Raw genomic sequence first — 23642 nt, 5'->3', positions numbered from 1 at the left:
CCGGTCTCACTCAGGCCCGCGACTCACCATCCCGCCGCTCCGCTCCGTGCTCTCCGTGGCACCGCAGCCTGGACAAGTGCGCGCTCCGCATACACAACACCTGGGCCAACTCGGGGCAGGTGAGCACGGCCCCAGGCGGACGCAGACCGCGGCCCACGAGGGCGGGATCCCGCCCCCCAGGCCCGATTGGCAGTTTCCGGAGGATGAGCCTTTCACCGCGATACGCGCCTCCGCGCTCCCATTGGGCTTTGCTTCAGGCCCTGCGACTTCATTGGACGGTAACACAGAGCCCTCCCTGCGGCCCTGATTGGACATGGCTCCGAGACTCCGCACCGTGATAGGCCAGCCTGCTGCCCTTCACGTTCTGATTGGGCAGTGGTCCCAGTACCGCCCTGTGGTCCCAGATTGGGCAGATCTCCCAGGCCCCGCCCCCAGCATCCTGACTGACAGGCTGCCGCTACACAGGTGTCTCATCCGCCTGCCCAGAGCTTGGCTCCTCTGACTCAGTTTCTCAGCGGAACCTCCCTTGTGCGGAGCCCCAGTAGGATGCGACTGAACAGATTTGTCCGTGGTGACACGGGGGTGACGTGACAGTGCAACGGTCCCCCGTATTAAGCACAGCTCAAGAACCGGTGACGTCACCGCAGGGAAGGCAAGTTCTCCCAGGGTTTTGACCTGACCTGACACCGCGAGGCCGCCCTCCATCCACCCACCCCCCCACTCTTGCCTCAGGTCAGCCAAAGGTACCCTGGGTACCCCGCCCCGGTGGGACCGGGGAGCCCGCGGCCTCAGCCAGGCACTGCCACAGGTAGGACACGGTAGAAAATTCAGGGGTGCGTTATATTCTATAAGGAAGGTCAGGACAGAGCAAGTTTGTAGTCAGTCCCTGAGACTGTGAAATGTAAAGGGCTCTATTTCCTTCAGATGGTGTCGGGATGGCACAGCTGTGAACAGACAGAAACAGAACACTATTACTCTAAAAAGTGTGAACATATGGGGGAACGTGGGTGCCTCAGTGGGTTAGGCTGCGGACTCTTGATTTCGGCTCAGATCAAGATCTCAGGATCCATAGCAAGTGGCCTCCGGAATCAGCTTGTTCCTCTCCCTACCCCCTCCCCGCGTACCACCCTACCAGGCTCTCGCTGTCTGTAAAACAACATCATTAAAAAAAAAAAAAAAGTGTGACCATATGGTATGGGAATTATTATTATTATTATTATTATTATTATTGGTATGGGAATTTTATCTACATTTGTCAAAACAAATTTAAAGGCATTGGGATGCCTGAATGGCTCAGTCAGTTGGGTGTGTCTGCCTTCCGCTCAGGTCAGGATCTCAGCGTCCTGGGACCAGTCCTGCCTCCCACTTCTTGCTCAGCAGGGAGCCTGCTTCTCCCTCCCCCTGCCACTCCCCCTGCTTGTGCCCTCTCTCTCACTCTCTGACAAATAGATAAAATCTTAAGAAGGAAAAACAAATTTAAGGCCAAAACAGCCAGGAAACCCTGCTTCTTGGCCACCACTGAGCAACTCTGTCTCTACCAATTTGCCAGTTCTGTGTATTTTCTAAGTGGACTCACACTCTGTGGCTTTGCATGTCTGGTGTCTCACACATAGCATGATACGTTCAAGATTCAGTCAGAGTGCAGCAGTGTCCCTGCTTCACTCCCTTTTGTGGCTGAATAATCCTCCCTCCCAGGTATACGCTGCACTCTCTTCATGCATCCAGGCTGGTAGACAGGGGAGAAGTGGCCCATTTTTGCAGGTTTTGAATAGTTTTGCACCTAGCATTCCCACACGTATGTCTGAGTATCTTATTCCATTTTGGTAGGACTGGAATACTTGGGTCACGCTGTAATTCTGTGTTTGACTTTTCGAGGAACCAGCAAACTTTGTCCCACATCAGCTGCCCGAGTTTACATCCCCACCAGCTATGCACAAGGGGTCCGAGCTCCCCACATCCCCGCTGACCCTGGTTGTCTGAATTCTGGATGCTAGCCATCCCAGGGAGTGGGAAGTGGTCTCCCATCATGGTTTTGCCTTGCGTTTCCCTGGACGGTGAGGGTCACCTCAGCGTCTATGACCATTTGTAGACCATCGTAAAGGAAATGTGTCTGTAAGTTTGTGTTCAGTGCTTAACTGGACTGTTTGGGATTTCTATTCAGATAGGAGTTCTTTGTGTATTCGGGATACTAAAATCTTAGGTAGGGGATCTACGAATATGCTCTCCCATCGTTGGGTGTCCTTTCAATCTCTCGATAGTGACCTTTGATGCCCCAACGATTCTATCTTGCTGAAGCCTGATCTACCTACTTTTTCTTAAGCTGCTTGTGATTTCCCATCACATTGAAGGCCTTACTGAATGAGGATTCATGGAGATGTCTCCCTGTGCTTCTCTCACTCTTGGGTTTCCCAGGACAGCTCGTCAGGGCTGGGGATTCTCAGCAGAGCTGTCTCTAAGGCCTGGACCCGAGATGCTCCTGATAACGCCATGTCCCTACATAACTGTTTTTTGGGAAAGGCCAAGAACTTAAAGGTAACGGAGTTTCTATTTTAACTGATGACCTTTAGTTTCTATGTGAATGTACTTCTATGCTCCCATACTTTCATCATTCTGCTTATTACAACATGGCAAGTTTTTAATGCTTGATCATTTTAGAGTAAGTCCCTCCACTTCACTACTCCGAAAAGCATAGCTATGTTTCAACATTTGTTATATATATAATTCTGAAATGGGATTTGTGAAGTTCCAAGAAAAAATTGCTTATAATATTGATGGAATTCTATTAAAATGATTCAGCTATTTGGTTTTATGCACATCATGGCAACACTGATTTTCATTTCCTACAATATGCACCAGATTTGCATTTGTTCTGGTCTTATTCGATGTCAGTGACTATAACTGTACAATTTTCACATTAGGTTTTCCCTCTAGTCTTTGTAAGGCTGATTGTGATACTTGAATAACTTACTTTGACTTTTAAACATTATCCTTCCAATACTATCTTTTTGATAGTGATTAGAAATGGATGGAAGGGGATGCCTGGGTGGCTCAGCGGTTAAGCGTCTGCCTTCGGCTCAGGGCGTGATCCTGGCGTTACGGGATCCAGCCCCACATCAGGCTCCTCCGATACGAGCCTGCTTCTCCCTCTCCCACTCCCCCTGCTTGTGTTCCCTCTCTCGATGGCTGTCTCTATCTCTGTCGAATAAATAAATAAAATCTTTAAAAAAAAAAAAAAAAAGAAATGCAGAATCTTTGGTCCACCCCTGTGTTACTGACTCAGAACCTGCATTTAAAAAAAAAAAGAAAGAAAAGAAATGGATGGAAGGACACCTGAACACACCCTCAAGACCTGTTAATTATCTCTCTTCTTTGATTACCGCTTAGGCTTCAGGTTCTATATACACGTCGGCTTTGGCTATGAAACAGGACAAGGTCCTTCATTCTTACGGTCACTCTCACACCCACATGCCTAGTGCTGGCTGGGAGATCCTCGATCCTGCTGACGGGCCCAGAGTGCTGGGTATTCGTGGTGTGTATACAATTCTACCGAACAAGTCAGTCTACACCACGTACGGATTCTTTCACGAACCACATTTTGGAGATGCGCTGCGAGAGGATGTGAGAGCTCTCACGCAGGCCTACATTAGGAAGTGTATTTGTCCTGCGGAAGGCTGAGTACTATCACATGCCCCCGCCCACTAAGACCACGTCAGAGAGGTTATTTAACATGCGGCACTGGGGGCCCCGGGTGGCTCAGTCGGCTAAGCGTCCAACTCTAGATTTCGGCTCCGGTCATGATCTCAGGGTTGGGAGATCGAGCCCTGTGTGGGGCTCTGAGCTCAGTGTGGATTCTGTTCAAGATTCTCTTTCTCTCTCCTTCTGCCCCTCCCCCTCTCTCCTGTAAATTATACACAGAGAAAAGTGCATGAAATGTACATTTGACAGAAATGTAACAAAATAAACATCCATGACATCACCACATGGACGAGAAAGAGGCGGCGACACCCCACATCTTACCTGGGTTGATGTCCTGTCAGAAAACCCACCCCCACCCACCGCCCCACTGCAGACAGCGATAACTCACCTTCGAAAATGTCCTTTCCTTCGGGATCCTTATTTTCATCACCTGTGTGCACACCTGTTCCTGTTTTATATTGCATGTGAAAAAGAGTCAAAAGGTTCATGTCATTTTATATCAAACCTCCTTTGTTCAAACATGCTCGGTCTTCTGTACCCGACACGTCACTGTCGTGTCCTGGGCTGCGCTGCCCTTCTAGGGCTCAGCCGCCGTCCTGGGCTGATTCCACTGCTTGCAGCTATTCTAGTGATCCCACAGTTTTGGCCTGTAAAGCTGATGTTTCTAGTACGTCACTTTTCACATTTGTTTTGAATCTAGTGACCTCGATTAACATTGTAAAGAGCTTACCCTCTCCTGTCATGTGTGCTCTCACCTCCGCTCAGTGGGCTCCAAGGTGCTCTCCTGCCGCTTCTCCGTGTGTGAAGACCTACATCTCGGCCGATGCAGCCCCATCATGCCAGAGTTTCCCGAACAAAACGACGAGTCTCCCTGGACTCTCTCTCAGCCCACCTCCAAGCAAGGACATTCTGACGGCTCTAACTTCACGTTGCATCTGGGGTCCAACCTCCACATCACCGCCTCTGCTCCCAACCCAGTCTGATCCAGCACCTTGGCTGACATCACCATCCTAGTGCCCGTTGTCATGGTAACAGAGGGATCCTGTGAGGCTGCCTCGCAGCTCCTCCTGAGGGTCCAGGCCACCCACCACCAACGTCAGTCTCTGCAGCCAGCGCAGGAGACCCACCCCCGTCACCGTCCTCTCCCCTCTGCTGTTCCTCCTCCCCCTCACTCTGCCATGGGCACCCTGGCCTCCAGCTGTCCTTCGGATATTTTGGTCTATATACATGTATATTTCTGAAATATATATATTATCTCCAAATACGTTTCCCTTTCATCTCTTCACTGTACTAGACTTTTTCACGCTACTGTGAAAGGTCAATGAATATACATGTAGATAATGTCAGCACCTAGAACCCAAGACCTGACCTCCACTGCCCACGTGTGTGCCTCCCGGCCACATTGTCCCTGAAGCTCTCCTTTCCATCTCATCTCTTCACTCAGGCCATGAAAGGGAACCGGCCTGGATCCAGAGTCTGCCCTGAGCAGACCTCCAGAGCCCCAAACCACCCAGACCCGTTTGCGAGGAGCCCCGACTCACCCTGCACAGACTGACCAACGAGGGACCTCTGGAATGACCAACAATGACGTTTTCCTCAGTAGAATACTGAGCCCTCCACCCAAGGAGAGGCACAGGCCCCATTTACATAACATCCAGCGTGCGCACAGGCCTGCTTCCTTAGGGTACAGGCCCACCGCAGGCCCGCCTGCCCCAACTGACCGGGCCAAGGCTCCCCCACGTGAGGATCCACCTGCCACCCCAGCAGTCAGGGCTCCGGAAGCCTTCGCCGAGATCTCCTCATCTCCGCAAATGGCTGTCCCCGTGGGACAACCCAACCGGTGCAGTTTCTGACTCACCGAGGACTCGACTCAGGCTGGACGGGCTCAGCGGGTTAGGGGGTGCCGCGAAAGATCATTTTAGGCCCCCAGCTACTTTCCTCCATCTATGCCTTGCCCGCTCCAACTGCCGTAGGACACACTTGCACAACCTCCTAGTGCTGTTAGTATCACAAAGAAATGGAAAAACAAGCAAGAACGAGAAAACCTCAGTCCTTAAATTTTAAGAGAACAAAGGGAAGGCAAATGATGAGGCAACAGAAGGCTAGCTGAGGACAAAGCACGAGGTGACACCCCACACACCCCTCCAGCACTCGTCCTGGGTGGGATCTGTGAGACATTCCCCCGGGAAGCCTGGGGCTGCCTTAATGTTAGAGCCTTGCTGGAGGGACAACCGACCCCAACTGGACAACGGCAAGGCTCCAGTACCCCGACGGTCTTCTGTAGCGTATGAAAATTCTCTTAAAAACCACGCTTTTCTGGGGCGCCTGGGCGGCTAGGTGGGTTAAGCGTTTGCCTGGGGCTCAGGTCCTGGTCTCAGAATCAAGGGATCCAAACCAGCGTCAGGCCCCCTGCTCAACGGGGAGTCTCCCTCTCCCTCTCTCTCAGGTGCTCACACCCTCTCTCGAATGCTCTCTCTCTCAAGTAAATAAGTAACATTTAAAAAAAACCAAAACACCAAAACCTCCCTGTTCCTTACCTCCCCCAGCTGCCAAGTCTATAATCAGTCGCCCCTCACAACCCCAGGGGCAGCAGCTCTTTCTGCCCATAGATCCTGTGCCTGTGCTTTAATAAAACCATTCTGTACCAAAGAGGTTTCAAGAATCCTGTCTTGGTGGCTGGGTCTGGACCTCACCCCGCCAAACCTCACCTACATTCAAACACTCGTATGGCGCCCGAGCACGGGGCTTTGAGTCTTGTCACCTGGACTCTGAGCTTTGGTGCAAACGTGCTGAGCACTCTCCCTCCTCTTCTTTACTTTCATTCCAGGGGCTCTTGAAGGAGCACGGTCTTACTGGAACAAGCCCCTGCCCAGCGCTCAGGCTGCGGTCCTCTAGCCCGGGGCTACTCCACGGGGAGGAGAAAGCCTGCCTTTTGGCTGGAAGTGAGCACCCTGGCGGGGATGGTAGTAAGACCCAGACACCTGATGCCCTCTCTTGACTGCTGTCCTTGTACAAAGTTGTCTGTCTTGGCACAGGACGGCCACCTAAGTCACCAGGACGCCTCCGATCTTAAGACTCCCACGTGAGGTCTTCTCCTCATTGGTCTAATGTGATTCCCTCCACGTCTCTGGTCTAGCCACTTCTGACCATGGGACCTCCCCTCAGAGCCGGCCGAAATCAGTACCCGGATGAACTAAAAGCCAACCGTAGGCCGTGTCCTTGGGAAGCTGGCTGTGAAGACTGCAAGTGTTGGAAAGTCGCTTAGAACCATGATGGATTTCACTGTTTTCTGTCAACGTCCTCTGATAACTACTGAGGCTACAAAATTAGGTAATTTCACCTTGTAAAACTTCTCTAGTGTTCTCCATGGGTTAAAGACGGCAGGTTCTGGGCGCCTGGGGGGCTCAGTCAGTGAAGCATCTGCCTTCGGCTCAGGTCATGATCCCAGGTTCCTGAGATCGAGTCCCGCGTCGGGGGCCCTGGAGTCGGCTTCTCCCTCTCCCTCTGCCTGCCGCTCCCCCTGCTTATGTGCACACTCTCTCTGTGTTAAATAAACTAAAATCTTAAATAAAACAATGTGGGTTCTTCAAGGCAAGGTAAAATAAGGCATGTCCCTCTGTGGTACGACCTTCAAGGCAGTCATATGCCAGGCGCCCACTGTAGTCTAGAATGCGATGGGGAAGCGGGGGGAGGGCAGGCCTCCTACAGGGGCCTTTAAGGGTGGTGGTGTTCATAGCGATTTTGTTTGGGGTCACCTCAGGTCGCTTTGACACCAGGAACCTCTGACATATCCTGCGCTTGGGACGCCACCTCCGAGTGCCCCTCCCCCCATTTTGGCACCAGTTTGGGTGCAGCCCGCGTAACTGGCTTCTGTACCATCCTTGGTGCCTCCTGTACCACTGGCTTCTCCCTCTCTCCTCGCTGTCAGGGAGCAAAGGAGAGCACCCTGTGGACTTACCACCACCCACTCCAGATGTCCCCACCAGTGTCTCGGGTAAAAACTGACAATGGGGAACAAACTGATTGACCTTTAGTTGGGCCCGTGTGGATGTTATTCAGTACCCAAACTAATTTAAGTTTGTTGGTTTAAGATAGACATGTCTTCCAAGTTATCACCACTAAATGTGAAACTTTTATTCTACTAAGATTTACTGCGGGTCAAATAAAGCTCGTGTTATCTCTGTTGCAATTTGTTAGCAAAAAGATGACTTAAGGGCACCTGTGTGGCTCGGTTGGTTAAGTGTCTGCCTTCGGCCCAGGTCATGATCCCTGGGTCCTGGGATTGAGTCCTGCATCAGGCTCCCTGCTCAGCGGGGAGTCTGCTGCTCCCTCACCCTCTGCCCCTCCCCCCTGTTTGGGGGTCATGTGAGCGCGAACTCTCTCTCTCTAATAAATAAATAAAATCTTTAAAAAAAGATGACTTAAAATGATGGTTAATCTTGTCGGTTTCAAAGTTTTCATGGGAAATTATTAAAATAGCTTTCAAAGTCTTTGGTAACCTGGAACTTTAAAGTTTTGCTTGGAAGTTAAATGCAATTAAATTCATGGGGTATCTAGGTCTTTTCCAAACAGGATAAGGTGCTAAATCTTTGATTACTGAACCTAGGATCGTGCTGTTGACTTCTTATTGCAAAGAAACGAAGGATATTTGAGTCTGTTGATAAACATGCTTTGTGCTTTATAGATTCATAAATTTGCCATCTCAAGAATTCTGCTGTAGGATTTCAAAACTAGTTACTACGAAGTCTTCACTGGCGACTAAGGTTTCTAAAGAATGCAAAATTCTACTAAATGTAATTAAGACTGATGGGAATAAGGGAAGCAATGCCATATGTAAGAAAGATTGAAGGAATAGGAATACGTTTGTATTGAAGGTAAAAGAAGATAATTTTGTCCTAAACGAGACTGGTTGTTTGGAAAGAAATGGCTTGGGACAAAATCTGAATGCAAAAGAAAGTTGTAGAAGGTTTGTGAAGGGTAATTTTTGGAAAGGAATTTTAGGTGTGGTCAGGACAGACTAAGATGAAAATACAGTGATTTTAAAAGTACAGTGGTATAAGACTGAAATTCTCTCTGTTCAAAAGACAAAGTTTTCCTGATTTATTAGTCTGCTCTTAATAAGAAAATGCAAACAAAGGTTTTTTCTATTTTGTCTGCCCGGAAAATCAGTTTCTATGTTTTGCTGTTATCACGTCTTCGATTACTTGGTTAAAACTTTCTCAATATTCGGGGCGCCTGGGTGGCACAGCGGTTAAGCGTCTGCCTTTGGCTCAGGGCGTGATCCCAGCGTTATGGGGTCGAGCCCCACATCAGGCTCCTCCGCTGGGAGCCTACTTCTTCCTCTCCCACTCCCCCTACCTGTGTTTCCTCTCTCGCTGGCTGTCTCTATCTCTGTCAAATAAATAAATAAAATCTTTAAAAAAAAAAAAAACTTTCTCAATATTGAAGAGCTTTTTCTTAACAACTATGTAACCCTATATATTTGCCTTTGGAATCTCTTACTGTCACCTTGGTTAAAAAATATATATATTGGGGCGCCTGGGTGGCACAGCGGTTAAGCGTCTGCCTTCGGCTCAGGGCGTGTTCCGGCGTTCTGGGATCGAGCCCCACATCAGGCTCCTCCACTATGAGCCTGCTTCTTCCTCTCCCACTCCCCCTGCTTGTGTTCCCTCTCTCGCTGGCTGTCTCTATCTCTGTCAAATAAATAAATAAAATCTTTAAAAAAAATTATTGAGTTTTGTAATGATCTGTAATCCTATTCAGACATGTGCTACAACTTTCTAAGGTTTTAACAATTTTCCCAAAATTTAAAATGTTAAGTGGAGTCTCTTTAACTCATTAGACCTTATTATTTGGTATGTTAAGTTACTCTGGAAACACCGTTAAACACATGATAAGCCTTAGGTTACATTTGGGTAAATACTATAACTATTCTAGAGAAGCTATACAGTCCTAAAGTTTTAATATGTTCCGGTAAAAGACCATTACATAATATTTTGATTGTTAAAGGGTTATGTGTCACAGAAATAACCGGATTTCCTTGCCAGCCATATTGTAACCTCTCATCAGATCTGTAACCATGTCCATTTTAGTCTTTTGTCCTTTATAGTTATTGTTCGTATTCTCCTGTAAAATGGTTCCTCTTCAAGGAAATTCATAAAAAGGGCTTTTAGGACAAATTCAGGTACTCAATATCTTTAAGATCCTAAAGCTGAAATGGGTAAGAACTTCCAGAACTAACAAAAGCTGCATTCAAACTGAACCAACAGGTGATTAAGTGAATTGGGAAAAACTGATTCTAGCTTTTTTGTAACTCTTGGCTGAAACATTGCTGGTTCTTTAATATTTGCTCTTCCAGGCTAAGGGACCTTTCTCTTAAGACATCAGTGATATACAGGGGGCGCCTGGGTGGCACAGCGGTTAAGCGCCTGCCTTTGGCTCAGGGCGTGATCCCAGCGTTCTGGGATCGAGCCCCACATCAGGCTCCTCCGCTATGAGCCTGCTTCTTCCTCTCCCACTCCCCCTGTTTGTGTTCCCTCTCTCACTGGCTATCTCTGTTAAATAAATAAGTAAAATCTTAAAAAAAAAAAAAGACATCAGTGATACACAGAAACAATAATAAAACAAAGTAAAGCATTTAACTTTTCTCTCTACCTGAACCCTCTGAAATTCAAAAGGTCTCAGTAAGTATTCTTTCTTCCATGGCAACCATGGTCTTTTGCGTAAGTTCAGTAAGAATCCGTTCTCCTTGTAACAGGACACCATTGGAAACATGGGTTATTTTCCCAAGGCTTTGACTGATTTGTCAGATTTGAGAGACGTGCATAGACTCAGATATGACCAAACAGCTTTAAGGAACTGAGGTTGACTTTATGAAACCTGGAGCCATAAAGCCCCTTGGAAATGTCGGCCTGATCCCCTGCTTACTCAACTCCCAGGAGCCTCCCCAGGTGAGTAAAGACTGTCACTTCCTGGCAGGTGCAGGAACCTCAGGATACACTGGGGACCTCAAGAAGAGGAATTCACCCACATCTACAGGTATCGCGGGCATGTCTGATGGCAAGTACTTGGACCGGCTTCTGGCCTGGAGAGGATACTAAAAGTTCAGTCTAGAGATTCCTTACTAAAAGTTCTGGCAAAGCAGATTCTAGAAGATCTGTATGCTCGATCGTTATTCTTGCTGAGCTTACGTAAATGATCAGGCCAAGTTTGTTAAGACTGGACTTGTTTAGGGAAACTAATTAGTCTTGATTTGGCTATCTCTGGAAATAAGGGTGAGTTCAGAGAAAAACTATGTTTCAATTACACATCTTTGTGGATGTTAAATCCTAGTTCTGATTGTCTTTAAATGTTTGTTGTTTACCTAAGCTGGACAACCTGAGGTAACTTCAGAGAAATTGCCACAATAGCTCATACAGACAATCTCGGTGCTCCGTGGGGATAACAACAGGACCCCATGGGCACATGATGATTTCAACAACTGGAAAATGGGATTGATTCATCCAACAGCTGTGTAACTCAGTTATCACCTTGACCAGTTCTGTGTGGCTGGGATGACAAAATCACTCCTTAAAAGCCAGAGCACGGCCCACTCCATGGCGTTAACTATGGGCTTGTGGAGATAATGGATGACCCCACTTTCTTGATGATTGAATTGGGTGGTACACTTGGGGAGGCTGTTATCTCCTGAGCCAAGTCTTCTCACACTTGCCAGTGATTCCTTATAATTAGGATATTGTTAAGGCTGGACCTCAAACAAAAAGGGCTTCTTGATGGTTTCATCCCCCATAGTCACATTTATCCCAGAAGCCACCTGTATTGGGGTACAATTACGAACAAAAGCTTCAGCCAAGCATACAACAGCCCTGTTGGTAAAAGGAGCCTTCAAGCTCATTAGGGGACAGTCCCTGACTGTAATGACTTCATCACATCAGGTCCAGAGTGTCTAAGAGACCAAAAGCCACCAATGGATGATGGAAGGCTGATTTATTAAGTACCAGGTCATGCTTATAGATATGCCTGGAATTATACGTAAAACCTGTCAAGCGTTAAACCCAGCTACCCTTACGCCTGGACCTGACCGTCGTACTTCTGTATAGCATAACTGTTCAGAGGTTATCGATCTTGTTTATTCTAGTCGACTGGATTTAAGATGCCCTATTAAAAATGCAGATGACAGCTGGTTTACCAGTGGCGGTATTTCACGGAACAGGGAATGCGATGGCTATGCTACAGTCATTCTCAATCAGACTGCTGAGGCCAAAGCCCTGTCAGCAAATACATCTGACCCAAAAGAGCAGAATTAATAGCGCCCACCTGTGTTTTGCAATTGGCAAAAGCCTTAAAAATTAGTATTTATACGGACTCCAAATATGCCTTCCTACTCCTACATGCCCATGGGCCAATTTGAAGAAAAGGGGCCATAACTCCCCCAAAATGGGCCTGAAATTATTACACAAATTCAAAGGATGGCCCTAAAAACTGAAGAGCCCTTGAAACCCTGACTGCAGTTCAAGGAGGCCCAAAATTAGATGGCTGACTCCTAACGGACCCAATGGTTATATGGGGCTCTAACCTGTGTCCATGGCTTCCCCCAGGCTGGACAGGCCGCTGTACTCGGGGTTTTGCCTGGATGCACAGACGCATTATTAAAACCATTGCCAACACAGCCAACCTCCCAAATTTAAAATGATGGTGGACAAGTTCTGTGTCTCACTGATATGGCCACCGAGCATCCACCCCTCTTGGGACTGAAGGCTGCTGTGCGGCACATGGAAGCTCTGTTAATAACAAGTACACGGTCAAAGCCCTAAATGACCCCCAAAGTAGCATTTCTCTATTAAATACTAAAGTAATACAAACGCGTACAGCAGTTGTACAAAATAGAATGGCAGTAGATGTTTTAACTTGAAGAAATAGAACTTATGCTATGATAAAAACAGAATGCTTATGCATACATGCCAGAGTACCACAAAAATATTTCTGGGTTTCTAACTGACATGAATACTCAAATTGATGCTTTAAATGATCTTTCCTTCCTTTAGTGATTGCTTCAAACTCCTGGATGGGAGGAAAATTATCAAAGGTCAACTATCAAAGGTCTTTTATTCAAACTTCTCTTTCTCATTATAATATTACCCTTATTTTGTTATCATTTCTGCTGTCTCCCTGCCTAGTGCCAAGACTCCTTCACTACCATAGCGTCCAACCCACGGACAATCCTTTCTACTCAAGGAGGTTCATATATGTTGTGCGCGTTGGATTCAGCTGCCTCCCCCTTCAGTAACTCCCCTGTATGTTCCCCAACAGACCAATCCTGACCCACAGGGAGAACATTTCTACGCCCCTATTCATCAGGAAGAAGTTACAGATGAGACCATCCACCTTCAAAACCTTAAAGACCGAAAGGTCAAAATTGTTGAGGGGGGAAATGATGACGGAGCAGAAGGCTAGCTGAGGACAAGGCACAGGCTGACACCCTGCAAACCCCTCCCCCACTACTCCTGGGTGGGATCTGTGTGACATTCCTTCAGGAAGCGATGAGCGGTCTTAATGTTAATGCCTTGCGAGAGGGAAAACCAACCTTAACAACAGCCAACTTTAACAACCTTGACAATAGCAAGGCCTGTGGGTCTTCTTTAGCATATGAAAGTTCCCTTAAAAACCTCCCTTTTCCTTACCTCCCCCAGCACCCAAGAAAATAATCAGCCACCCCTCACAATTCCGGGGCTGCAGCCCTTTCTGCCCATGGGTTCTGTCCTCCTGCTTTAATAAAATCACAATGTCACAGCAAAGATGTCTCAAGGATTCTTTCTTGGTCCTCGACTCCCATCACCCCACCAAACGTCACCTACATTTGAAAAGTGCATCACAAAGACTAACGGTCTCTACCAGGCCGGGAAAGGGCAGACCAAGAGAAAATAAATCACTGATAAATCTCTCAGCGCTGCTTCAAAAGTAAGCAAAGTCCTGCATTCCTTCCTCGAGATAACAGCCCAAGACCCCATCCAGTGGATCCGGCTCCCGGAGCAGGCCCTTTGCCCCTTCCCCACTCCCAACAGTTACCTCTGCGGGGTTATAATGTTGGAGTCTCAGCCCCCAGAGGAGCACTGGCTTCACTACCATCAGCCTGGATGCAGGTTTTCCAAGAACGCTTCTAACTACCTCCGGGCAACCTTATGCTCCCCTCTGTGAATACTCGCCCTAACCCTGAACCAAAGAAACCCACTCACCCCCCGCAGGGGCGCAGCGCCTGTGACCTTACTCCCTGTGGTCTCCTCCTCGTTGCAAATCAAGCTTCCTTTGTACGACAACTCAGCCGGTTAGTCTCTACCTGCAACTCACCAAGCAGCGAGCTCCCGTCAGGCCGCACACCCTCCCGAACCCCAGGCCTCCCCCTCCCCCCTCGGCGCTGCCTCCCTCCCCAGGTCCACCGGCCAAGGACTCAGGTGCGGCCCGTGCGGGTGCGGAGTCCCCCGCCGCCGCCGCTTCCACTTAGTTCTGGCTGCATCGAGCCACCCCTCCGGCCCCCGCACTCACCATCTCGGGGGTCCTGCTCCGGGATCTCCCGGCGTCCTATCCCGCCGCGCGGACCCACACCTGGGCTCCTCAGGACTGGGGCGCGGCAGCCGGCGCCCGCTGAGAGCCACACCTACAGGGCTAGCAGGGACCGTCCTCAGGCCTGATTGGACGGTTTACAGGCCACGCGCTCCGATTGGGCGATGCTTCAGGTCCTGCCAGCTGATTGCATGGGGTTTCGGAGTTAACGCCCCGCGACCCTGATTGGACATTCGTCCCGGACTACGAGCTCCCCGCACCGTGACAGGACAGCCTGGGCCCACTCACGTTCTGATTGGACGGTAGCCCCGGCACCGCTCCGTGGTCCTGGATTGGGCAGCTCTCCCAGGGCCCGCCTCCTGCATCCTGACTGACAGGCTGGCGCTACCCACGTGTCTCATCTGCCTGCCGGGAGTTAGGCTCCCGACAGAATGGACTCCTGGCTGGCTCACCGCCTCCGCCCTCCTGCTGTCCCGGGAATCTGACTCAGTTTCTTCGCGACGCTTCCCTTGTGAGGCGCCCGATGGGGATGCGAGAGAAGGACTCGGTGATCCTTACGTCCGTGGTCGGGTCGGGGGCGAGGGACCGTGCGCCCGTACGGTGTTTAAGCACAGCTCAAGAACTGCTGACGTCACCGCAGGGAAGGCAAGGTCTCCCTGAGTTTTGACCGGACCTGACACCGCGAGGCCCTGCCCTCCGTCCCACCCCGACTCCTCTGGCCTCAGGTCAGACGAACTCTGGGTCCCGCACGTGTCCCTCTTCATTCTTCTCTGAGGCTGAATAATCCCCGTCCTGTGTAGACGCCGCACTCTGTTCACGCATCCATGCTGGTGGACAGCGGAGGGCTTTCCCTCTTCTGCGGGTATTGAATAGGTTTGCACCCAGCACTCATGCACACGATCTGTTTCAATTTAGGCAGGACCGGGATACTTGGGTCACACCGTAATTTCGTGTTTAGAATTTAGAACTGGTTTAGAAAAAACAAACTTTTTTTCCACATCAGCTGCCGGTTTACATTCCGATCAGCCCTGCACAAGTGTTCCAGCTTCTGGACGTCCTCACTGACGCTTGTTTTCTGGATTCTGGATTCTAGCCATCCTAGTGGGTGGGAAGTGGTCTCCCACCGGTTAGTGACGTTGAGAATCTTTGCATGTGTTTATTATAGCCATTTCTGTGTCATCTTAAAAGTAGTATCTATTCAAAGTGTGGCTCAGTGCTTAACTGGGTCGTTTGAGTTTTTGTTATTCAGATAGGAGTTCTTTATGTATTCTGGATAATAAAATCTTATCACATGTGATTTAAAAATATATTCTCTCATTTTCTGAGTGTCTTTTCACTCGTATTTTTTTTTAAAGATTTATTACTTTTATGAGGGGGTGGGAGGGGCAGAGGGAGAGAAAAAAATCTCAGGCCGACTGCCCACTGAGTGCGGGCCCGTCTCACGGCTTGATCATATGTCCCAGAATTCCTGTCTGATCATTCGAGGTGATAATTCACCAGCAGTGTAACTAGCATGAGTACTGAGAGTACACATGAAGATGCCCTAATCTAGGGCTGGGGTCACCATACAGATGGACTGATGCATAGGGGCTTCTTTGGCAACAGACTGAAGCCCATTGTTCTAAAGAGTAACCTGTCCATCAGGCATGAATTCAAACCAAATACCATCTGTTTCCCTTCTGTTTTCTTAGCAGTCCCGTCTTCCAATTCTATCTCCAGATCTCCCCCATCCTGGATCAGATTCTGTAATCACAGGTCCACAGCTCTGGGTTTTCTACCCAGCCCCACTGTGTCCACCAGGCCACTGCTTTAGGCTGTCATGCTTGCGGATTTTCGCTGGGAACTCAACTGCCTCAATGTGAACACTTTGCCAAAAACAAAAGGCAACCCTAGCTTAACATTAGCCCAACCTCCAGGATCCTGTATGTCTCCTCTAACATATAAAAATTCCTTAGGAAACTTCCTCTCTACCCACCAAGATCTATGTTAGCAATCATCCTCCAGGGTATGGCCCACTGATACACACCTGAGGGTCTCCTGACTAAGGTGTTATTAGACACTAATAAATGACCTTTTCCTAACCACAGCTAGACCCTCAAGGTCCTGGAAACCTTGGTAGCAAACTCCTTAGACACTTATGCTACCCCTAAGCCCCTCCCAACTTAAAAGTATATAGTCAATCACTCCTCAAAACCCTATTGGAGCTCTTTCTGCCCACAGCTCCTATCACCATGCTTAATAAAACCACACTTTTTGCACCGAAGACATCTCAAGAATTCTTTCGTGGGGCACCTGGGTGGCTCAGTCAGTTAAGTGTCTGCCTTCAGCTTGGGTCATGATCCCAGAGTTCTAGGATCAAGCCCCACGTCGGGCTCCCTGCTCATGGGAAGCCTGCTTCTCCCTCTCCTCCCTGTTCATGCTCTCTCTCTCAAATAAATAAAATCTTTTTTAAAAAAATTCTTTCTTGACCATTAGCTTCCAGATCCCAACATTTCACATCATTTTGGCACCGAAATATGGAGCTTGAGTCTTCCCACCTAGACTCCAAGTCCCGGTGCAAACTTGGTAATTTCTCTACTCTTCCTTTACGTCCATGTCATCAAATTTTCAAGGAGTATGGTCCTTTGGGAAAACATTCATGTCTACTGCCCTGGCTGCAATCCTTTAGCCCATGGCTACTGTTTGGGGAGGGGAAAACCTGCCTCTTGGCTGGAAGTTAGTACCATGGCTGGAATGGTAATAAGACCTAGAAACTTGATGCCCTCTCTTTACTCCTGTCATTATACAAAGTTATCTTGGGCACGGGACAGCCCCCTAACTCACCAGGACAGTTGCCGATCTTAAGACTCCCGTGTAAGGTTTTATCCTCGTTGGTCTAATGTGATCCCCTTCACATCCCTGTTCTAGCTACTTCTGGCCACAACGCCTTCGCCCAGAGCTGGCCAAAACCAACAACCGATTGAATTAAAACTCAACCAGGGAAGTTTCCTAGGAAAGGTGGCCGTAAGAGACTACCTGTGTTGGAAGGTTGCTTAGACCATGATGGATTTGTGTCTTTTCTGTGTCTTAAATTTCTAATTTCCCCTTGTGAAACTTCTCTAGTGTTTTCCATGGGTTACAAATGGCAGGTTCTTCATGGCACAGCACAGTATTACGGTCCATTCACCGGCATCCATTTGTAGCCTAGGATGGGATGGGGAAGTGGGGGGACACGAGCATCCCTCTTACAGGGCCTTCACAGCAGGGCGGTGATCAGAGTGATTTAAGGGAGGCCTCGGGTCACTCTGACACCAGGAACTTCTCACATATCCTGCGTGGCACCCCACCCCAAGAGCTGTGTGAGGGAAGGCGGTTTTGGTAATGGACCTCTGTACTTTTCTAGGAAAATGGGATCATCTTTTTCGGTTCTCAAGATTTCTCCCTGGAAACGATTCAGATTGCAAAATTTAGGAGAAGACTGATCTCCTGTAACACTACACGGCCTCAGTATGATCTATCAGTTGGATCTCTTCTGCAAGGAACAGGGCAATCAGATAGAGGTACCCAATGTCCAGGCCCTCTAGCTCTGAATCAGGACCTGGGCCTAAGGGCCTCTTGTGGAATGCGTTTGATTACTACCCAAGTTAATAAACTCCCTCCTGACATATTGGACAATGATGACCTAAATAGGCCAGGTTGCTGGAGGCACCACAAGCCATCCCGAAGGAGAGGCATGCTGACCCTCTCTCTGTTCCACCTCCTAATAGATGTGGGGCCTTCTCCCTCATTCATTTCCCAGGTTAATGGCTACAATTGGAGCCAACTGTGGTTAGTTAACCTCAGGGCAATGACTTTGGGGAATATTCCCAACTAGCTACTGAAACTCCCTTCATTTCAAGGAAGTTCCCAGTCTTCTCCAGTCCAACATGGACTACATATTTCCACATTGGTGGAAAAACATGGTGTCTGGTCATCTGTCTGAGCTGATGAGGCTGAGAACCAGCAACCCTCATTCTCTGCCCTCTAGCAGCACGTCACCTCTTCTGCCTCCCCCTCCTCGTCTATACACCAGCTTGGGTATGGACTGCATAACTGGTTCCCATACCATGCTCAGTGCCTCCAGCACCATCAGCTCCTACTTCTATCCTTGCTATCCAGGAGCGAAGAGCAGCCCCTTGGACTTAACACCGCCCACTTCATATTTCCCCACAGGTGCCCCAGGTAAAAACATTGACAGTGGGGAACACAGTGATTTTTAAGTGGACCCAGGTGGAACATAATTGGGTATTGCAACTAAATTAACGTTGGTTTAATCTAGACAGATAATGTCTTTACAGTTATCAACATTAAATATGAAACTTATATTCTACCAAGATTTACTGAAGGTCAAATAAGCTTGTGATTTCTGTTGCCATTTATAAGCCAAAAGATGACTCAGGGCCACCTGGGTGGCTCAGTTGCTTGAGTGACTGACTCTTGATTTGGGCTCAGACTATGATCTCAGGGTCCAGCATCAGGCTCCTTGCTCAGCGCAGTCTGATTTTCTCCCTCTCCCTCTCCCTATGCCCCTCCCTGTGCATTCTTTTCTCTCAAATAAATACATCTTAAAAAAAAATACTTAAAATGATGGTTCACATTGTTTGACTCCCAAGTTTTCATTGGTAATTGTTAAAATAGCTTTCAAAGTCCTTGATAACCTGACACTTTAAATTTTGCTTGGATGCTAAGTTGGATTGAATTTATTGGACATCTAAGTCTTTTCCAAATGAGATAAAATCCTAACACACTGATTACTGTAGATAGGTTTGTGCTTTTGGCTTTTTGCAGAAATGGAGGATATTTGGGTCTGCTGGAAAATGTGCGTAGTGCTTAACAGTATTCATAAATTTGCCATCTAAAGACCTCTAGCGTTAACAGGTCACAATTGGTTACTACTTTGTTTTCTTCCAAGGTGGTTTCTAACAGTTAACATTCTGCTAAATGTAACGAAGACTGATAGAAATTGGGGAAGCAGCTGTGTATGTAGAAAAGTAGGAGATACGTACGGAAGATAAAAGGATAGAGTTTGTTTTTGTTCTTGATTTTTTGAAGGAAAAAGAAAGTAGTTCTGCCCTCAAGTGAGACTGGTTATTTGGAAAGAAATGACTTTGAACAATATCTGGATGCAGAGGAACGTTGTAGAAAGTTTGTGAAGGGAAATCTTTGAAAAGGAATTTTATGTGTGGTGAAGATGATCAAAGATTGAACAAATGGGCGATGATGTAAGATTGAAATTCTGCCTTCTGTTAAAAAGACAAACTCTTCTTGGATTATTGGTCTGTTCTTGATAAGAAAATGTAAATGAAGTTGTTTACTCTTTTGTCTGCCCAGAAAAAAACAGTTTCCATATTTTGTCTTCATCAGGTCTTTGATGGAAACTAATCCTATTAGGCATGTGCTTTAAAACTCCCTAAGGTTTTAACAAACGTCTCCAACATGTAAACTATAAAGTCTTTTTGAATACTTGGGCTTGTTATTTGGTATGTTACATTCTGGTATAAGGACATGGACATCATCTGGTATTCTGACTACTGAAATGCTGTGTCACAGAAATAACTGAATTTCCTCGTCAACTGCATCATAATGAACTCTCAGGCCATTAATAATGTCCATTTCCGAGTTTTTGTCATTTATAATTGTTCCCATGCTCTTCCAAAGTCTGTTTCATCATCAAAGAGATTCATAAAAAGGGCTTTTGGCAAAGACAGGTATTTGATATCTTTCAGATCCTAAAACTGAAATGGGTAAGAATTCTGGGAATTCGAAAGCTGTGTTCAAACTGAGGGAGAATTAGAAACACAGAACGAAATGAACTGAAGAAAACAACCGGTTAAGTTTTGTGACTCTTGTCTGAAACATTCCTGGTTCTCTACTGTTTGCTCTTCCAGACTTAAGGAAACTTTCTCTTAAGGTATCTATCACTCTCAGAAATATGATAAAGTGTTCATTTCTGAATGAAATGAAGCGTTTAACTTTTCTACCTGAACCCCCTGAAATTCAAAAAGTCTCAGTAAGTATTCTTTCTTCCATGGCAATGAGTCATTTGCATACGTTCAATAAGAATCAGTTCTTCCTGTAACAGGACACCATCGGGAACATTGGTTATCTTCCCAAGCCTTTGACTGGAATGTCATATTTGACAGAGACGTGCGTAGACTCACATATGACCAGACAGCTTTAAGGAACTGAGGTTGACTTTATAAAACGTGGAGCCATACAGCCTCTTGGGAATGTTGGCCCGACACCCTGCTTACAGAATTCCCAGGAGCCTCCCCAGGTGAGTAAAGAATGTCACCTCCTGGCAGGTGCAGGAACCTCAGAAATGTTCTGGGGACCCTGAGAAGAGGAATTCACACAAATCTACAGGTATTACAGGCATGTCTGATGGCAGATACGTGGCTTGGCTTCTGTCCTAGAGAGGATACTAAAAGTTCAATCTAGATTCCATATAAAAAGTTCCAGTGAAGCAATTTTAAAAGATTTATATGGCCAATCACCATTCTTACTGAACTTATGTAAATAATCAGGCCAAATTTGTTAAAACTGGACTTGTATTGCAAATGAGTTAGTCTTGATTTGGCCAATAATCACCCAGGAAATGCGGCTGATTTTAGAGAGTAAAGAAAAATCGTGTTTCAGTAACACACCTTTACAGATGTTAAATTCTACTTCTGATTGTCTCCGAATGTTTGTTGTTTGCCTAAGCTAGTCAACTTGAGGTGAAGTTAAGAAAAATATCCACAACAGCTCATGAACAGACAATCTTCTTGTTATTCTGGGAGGATCGTAACAGTACCCGAGGGACATATGACTGTCTGAACAGCTGGAAAGTGGAACGAACCCCCCAACAATTGTATGACTCAAGGAATCCTTGACCAATTCTGTGGCTGGAAGGGCAAAATCACTCCTTAAGCCAGAGTGTACTCCACTCCACGTGGCTAGCTACAGTCTGATGGAGCTAATGGGTGGCCTCATTATACTTATGATTGGATTGGATGATGCACTTGGGGATGCCCCATGTCTGCAACAAGTCTTCTCCCACTTCCCAGTGATTCCTCGTAATTAGGATATTGGTTAGGCTAGACCTCAAACAAAGAGGGCTTCTCGATGGTTTTACCCCTTAGCCGTATTTGTCCCAGGCATTGCCTCTAGTGATATAAAACTGCAAGTAGAGGCTTCAGCCAAGCATACAGCAGCCACCTGAACCAAACCCAGGTATACACTTGATGGAATATATCAAATCCGGGATGAAGAGTTATGGCTTAGCACCACAATGGGAAAGTTAAGCCAGAAGGCAATTGTAGGCTGGGGAAAAAAGAAACCATAGTTACAACACGTGAACAAACGGCACACAGCAGTTACGATGGCTATCATCAGAAGTATGTTCACAAATTATTGTTCTCCAGGCCACTGATGGGTTTGCTACTGACTGGACAAGCAGGCCCAGAATTACATGGCTGGCTCCCAAGAGGGCCCAATGGCTGTGCGGCTCTAACCTGTGGTATCTTGATATCCACTGATATACACCTGAAGGGTCTCAGGACTAACGTTTTACTAGACAGTAATAAATGACCTTTTCTAATAACAGCTGGCCCAAAGTCCTTGAAACTTTGATACCAAATTCCCTAGAGACTTATGCTATCTCTAAGTGCCTCTCAACTTGAAAATACGTAAGCAGCCACTCCTCACAACTCCAGAGCAGCTCTTTCTGCCCGGGTCGTGTCCCTGTGCTTTGATAAAACTACCCTCTTTGCACCAAAGACAATTCCAAATTCGTTCTTGACCACGAGCCTCCAGGCCGCATTTCATTCCTACCTGCAATTGTGCTGGCCTTTGGACCAACTCCTTTTGTTTCTGTATAGAGTGGTTTTTAAGAATTGCTCTTTTTGTTCTAAAGACAAAGCTTAGAAATGGGATCTCAGACATTGAAATGCTTTGAGGGCTTCCCCCCGCCCCCGAACCCGGTCCCCATTCTGCGGTGCCCTCTGTAGTTGTTTAAAAGCTAGGTCTCTCCTGGGGCGCCTGGGTGGCACCGCGGTTAAGCGTCTGCCTTCAGCTCAGGGCGTGATCCCGGCGTTCTGGGATCGAGCCCCACATCAGGCTCCTCTGCTGGGAGCCTGCTTCTTCCTCTCCCACTCCCCCTGCTTGTGTTCCCTCTCTCGCTGGCTGTCTCTGTCAAATAAATAAATAAATAAAATCTTTAAAAAAAAAAAAAAAAAAGGCTGGGTCTCTCCTCACATATTTCTAACTACATGGACTAACTTGACCAGGACTTAGCGTCAATGGTCCTTATGGGGAATTTTTGGTCTCCCCAAACTGAATCTTATCAAAACTAAATTGGACAGCCATGGCTCTACAATTGTCAAACTCAGATAGGATGCTTATTTCAATGGGTATTTTGAAGCTTCCAAACACTATCAGGATCTGATGCTGCTTCTCTGGAAATACTGCTTCTAAATTAAGAGGCAAACCACTGAAAGGTGTCAAAGTGACTTCTGATCCTCTGTCTCCCTTCCCCATCTTCTTTGTCTCCAACAGGTGGCAGCCACCTGGTGTGCAGACCAGGCCTCCAGGGCCTTCTTCCTCTCCTCCCTCTGCCCCATCCCCACCTCCTGTGTACCCCTGCCCTCCTTCTTGAAGGTCCCTTTTCCTGATTCTCTCCCGAATCCTTCCACAGGCTGACTTGGGGATCCAAATAAACCTCAATTTCCTGCCTTCTCCTAAAAAGACTAAACTGTGAGTCAGAGTTCGCATTATCCAACGTGACTGAGGGTCCCCACAGGTGTGCCGAAGAATCTGGTAGTTATTCAAGCTTATCAGTCTGGTTTCTCAGATATTTAACAATTAGCTCACATGCTTCTTGGTGAGGGCCAGGGCAAACACTGGATGAATCTGGCCTGATAGGAACATCTTAAGTATTAGGGGAACAGCACGTTTATGCAGGATTGCCGTAAACTCCCTGGAAATACTACTGAGCAATTATACTATCTTCCTTTCAGCCTGCTGAGTGGAACAGAATTCAAATTTTTGCACACAAAAACCTGATGGGCATTTTCATGATTACGCTGACTCCAAACTGCCTTTAAAGAAACTCTCCATTTTCAGTTACAGCATATGAAACAAAGTTTTACAAACCTGCACTTTCTGCTATTATTACAAAGAGCCAGGATATCGAAGAAAGCTTGTTGCAAACACAAGCGCTCTAGGCCCCTGCATCCCCTCGGCCGCACGTTCCAACATTCTCGTCCTTCCCAGAGACAGGGCTCTGAGGAACTACAGGGGCTCGTCCCAGTCCTCCCTCTTTTTTAGTATATGTGCTGCCGAAGCGAGCACCCCAGTCCTCCCTCTCAATCAGCCTGTGGAACCACCTC

At 47.3% G+C, this 23642-nt stretch overlaps 1 protein-coding gene across 6 annotated transcripts in view; it reads right to left on the bottom strand.

The window, feature by feature from the left end:
* LOC113242775 (zinc finger protein 77-like) overlaps window positions 1–22485 on the bottom strand; it is a 38368-nt gene extending 15883 nt beyond the window's left edge. For 2 of the 6 annotated variants that reach the window (XM_048226994.2, XM_048226996.2), the window contains exons 1-2: window positions 14236–22485; window positions 4085–4144 (exon numbers count right to left, since the gene is read on the bottom strand). In XM_048226994.2, the coding sequence (XP_048082951.1) occupies window positions 4085–4144; window positions 14236–14238 (63 nt within the window). In that variant the 5' untranslated portion in view covers window positions 14239–22485. Of the gene's footprint in view, window positions 1–27; window positions 945–4084; window positions 14067–14235 lie in introns of those variants that run through there. The other 4 variants (XM_057312016.1, XM_048226993.2, XM_048226992.2 and 1 more) reach the window with 4 other exon arrangements.
* Between the last annotated feature and the right edge of the window lie 1157 nt (window positions 22486–23642).

This window comes from Ursus arctos, unplaced genomic scaffold (genome assembly GCF_023065955.2).
Source record: "Ursus arctos isolate Adak ecotype North America unplaced genomic scaffold, UrsArc2.0 scaffold_14, whole genome shotgun sequence".
Classification (NCBI taxonomy): domain Eukaryota; kingdom Metazoa; phylum Chordata; class Mammalia; order Carnivora; family Ursidae; genus Ursus; species Ursus arctos.
The sequence above is the reverse complement of the archived record's forward strand: the minus strand, read 5'-3'. Positions and strand labels throughout refer to the sequence as shown.